The 3239-nt window shown below is 52.7% G+C and overlaps 1 protein-coding gene across 1 annotated transcript in view; it reads left to right on the forward strand.

Annotated features, from left to right (window-relative positions):
* The window catches only part of E2F1 (E2F transcription factor 1), a 6479-nt gene extending 5099 nt beyond the window's left edge, over window positions 1-1380 (forward strand). The window contains exon 7 of the mRNA XM_006764625.2: window positions 71-1380. Within this exon, the coding sequence (XP_006764688.1) occupies window positions 71-318 (248 nt within the window). The 3' untranslated portion in view covers window positions 319-1380. The remainder of the gene's footprint in view (window positions 1-70) is intronic.
* The last annotated feature ends 1859 nt before the right edge of the window (window positions 1381-3239 follow it).

Here is a 3239-nt window from a genome sequence, read left to right on the forward strand (position 1 = left end):
AGGCCTAACAGCCCCCTCTGCCCTCCCTGCTGGGGCATCTCCGGCCTGTGATGCTCCCCCATCTCCCCAGAACCTCTGCTTTCCCGGATGGGTGGCCTGCGGGCTGCCATGGATGAAGACCACCTGTCTCCACTGGTGGCAGCCGACTCACTCCTGGAGCATGTGCGGGAGGACTTCTCCAGCCTCCTCCCTGAGGAGTTCATCAGCCTGTCTCCTCCGCATGGGGCCCTCGACTACCACTTTGGCCTTGAGGAGGGCGAGGGCATCAAAGACCTCTTCGACTGTGACTTTGGGGACCTCACCCCCCTGGATTTCTGACAGGGCTTATGGGGACCAGGGCCTCCTGAGATGCCCGCCCTGTGTCTGCAGTCCTGGAGCCCCCTGCTCCTGGCCATGCTCCCAGCCTGATTGGAAATGTTTAATTTATACCCCTTTCCTCTATCTCCAGAAGCTTATAGCTCTGGAGTCTGGCTGTTGCCAAGAGGCTGAGCAAGCCAGAAAGGGAAGGATTCTGTTTGTGGTGTGTATGTGCATGCACCCAATACCCAACGTGTGTACACGGGGTGAGTGGTGTATGGGCATGTGTGTGTGCATGTACCGGGGAATGAAGGTGAACACATCTGAGCGTGCATTGAAAACACGCCCCAGTGTGTCCACGTGTGTGCATGAGTCCATGTGTGTGTATGGTGGGGGCTCTAACTGCACTTTTGGTCTCCTTGCTCCAGGGGCCCCACAAGGCCCAGGGTGGCCACCTGCCCCCAGAATCCTGCGTGCTGACCAGGCCAGGTAGTGAGGCCTTGGCCTGTTTGTTTGCAGGACAGCAAGAGCACTTCTGTCGTCTTAAAGGTTTTTCTGACTGAAGCTTTAATGGAGCGTTATTTATTTATCAAGGTCTCTTTGGCAAGCCTGGGGCACCAGCCAAGGGTAGGAGGGTTGTGGGGCTGATGTCCCAACTCCTTATACCCCTGAGGGAGGGCAGGGGTCCCTGAGCTGTTCTTTGCCCTACTCTGAAGGAGTTGAGGCCTCAGCGGTTTTATTTATTGGGAGAGTGAGGGAGGGAGGAAAACTGACTGACTGACAGCCATGGGTGGGTCAAGGGGGTGGTCCCTCCCCAAGGGGTTACTGCAGGGCTCCAGCGGCCCCCCAGGACGGATGGGAGATGGGAGAGGTGAGTGAGGGGCCTTCACCGACAGGGTGGGCAGGAGGGGTGGGTAAAGGGCCTACTTCCCTAGCCCAGCTCACGGGCCCCTCCTGTGGCATTTGAAGTGCTTCCCTCCACTCCACTTCTTGCTCTGCTCCATCCTCCAATGTGCACTTTGATTTGCCTTCCTAACAGCTCTGTTCTCTTCTGCTTTGGTTTTAATAAATGTTTTGATGGTGTTTGGACCAGGTTCTGGGATTGTGTACTGGGAGCAAATCTGGGGTTTTGGAAAGGTCAAGATTGCTGGGAAAATACCCATACTCTTTCTAAAGTATATTTTTATTGGTTAGAGAGAAGGAGAAATGAAACATCAATGATGAGAGAGAATCATTGATCGGCTGCCTCTGCACGCCCTCTACTGGGAATCGAGCCGGCAACCTGGGCATGTGTCCTTGACCAGAATCGAACCCAGGACCCTTCAGTCCACAGGTCAATGCTCTAGCCATTGAGCCAAACCAGCCAGGGCAGCCATTCTCTGCTTCCCTTCTCCCTGTCCCTACTTAGTTTCATTTCATTTGGCCTCACAGCCTCAAGGAAGGTAGGCTTCACCACCACCGTTTCTGTCCTAACTTAAAAACGGATCCAATGGAGCAAGAATGGGAACTCCCCTACTTTCCCCAGCCCCAGAGAAGCTACTCTGCTATGTTCCTGGGCATTTGTAAACATGCGACAAATAATCACAACTGGCCAATTCTGTGTCAGGATCTTTCAGGTTCTGGGGATACAAGTTCCTGCCTCTCAGGAGACTTTCATAATCTGTTGGAGGGGACTCAAAATCAGGGAGGGCTTCCTGAAAGAGTGCTTGAGATGAGAGCGGTAGTTAACTGAGGAGGAAAACATGAACAGAACAAGCAGAGGGCAGTGTGGGCCAAGGCCCTGGAGCAGGAGGGAGCAGGGCACAGAATCGGGTTTGGCTGGGATGAGGACCCCGGTGGAGAGAAGTTCAGTTGGGCTTTATTCAGGGGACAAGACTCACTGATGAGCCCGGAGTGATGTCTTGTTTTACATTTTAAATATAATTAATTGCACAAAGGGGGTTTAGAATGGCAGAGGGGAGGACGGTGTTGAAGGTTGTCCACACAGACCTATTTTACAAACCCTTTGGTGGGCTTTGAGCCAGTCTCTAAGCCAGCGGTTCTCAACCTGTGGTTTGCGACCCCTTTGGCGGTCGAATGACCCTTTCACAGGGGTTGCCTAAGACCATCCTGCATATCAGATATTTACATGACGATTCATAACAGTAGCAACATTACAGTTATGAAGTAGCAACGAAAATAATGTTATGGTTGGGTCACAACATGAGGAACTGTATTTAAAGGGCCAGAAGGTTGAGAACCACTGCCTAAGCCCTTTATAGTCTGCATCCTCAATTCTATGGAGTGTCTGCTATTACCTTGATTTTGCAAAGAGGCTACAGATGCTCAGGTGAATTCACTTGGTTTTACCCATAACGTGTCACAGTTGGCTGGCCCTGTAATGGTGTGGGACCTGCCGGTGGGCATTGCAGCCCCTCATGTTCTGTTCCTGGCTGTGTAATACTCCCACACTGACAGGTGGAAAAGACCTCCAGCCTGGTTCCTTCGCGGTGCCCACCCCTCCAGGATCCTCTGGTGGCAGAACCTCCAAGGTGAATGGTATTAGGCATCTCCATTGTGCTCTTCTTTCTAACTTACTAAAGCAGTGGTTCTCAACCTTCCTAATGCTGCGACCCTTTAATACAGTTCCTCATGTTGTGGTGACCCCCAATTTCATTGTTACAAATTAAAGCATAGTGATTAATCACAAAAACAATATGTAATTATATATGTGCTTTCTGATGGTCTTAGGCGACCCCTGTGAAAAGTTCGTTCGACCCCCAAAGGGGTCTCGACCCACAGGTTGAGAACCGCTGTATCAAAGGCTGAAGTTTGCTCCCCTTTTCCAGACGGGGAAACGGGGTCCTGGAGGGGCTTCGGAAGGCTCCCCGCGGGTGGGGAGGGGCGTTAGTGGGCAGGTCGGGCCGTGGGCGGAGCTGTGGGGGTGGGGCCCTGGGCGTGTG

This window comes from Myotis davidii, unplaced genomic scaffold, assembly GCF_000327345.1.
Source record: "Myotis davidii unplaced genomic scaffold, ASM32734v1 scaffold38, whole genome shotgun sequence".
Lineage (NCBI taxonomy): Eukaryota > Metazoa > Chordata > Mammalia > Chiroptera > Vespertilionidae > Myotis > Myotis davidii.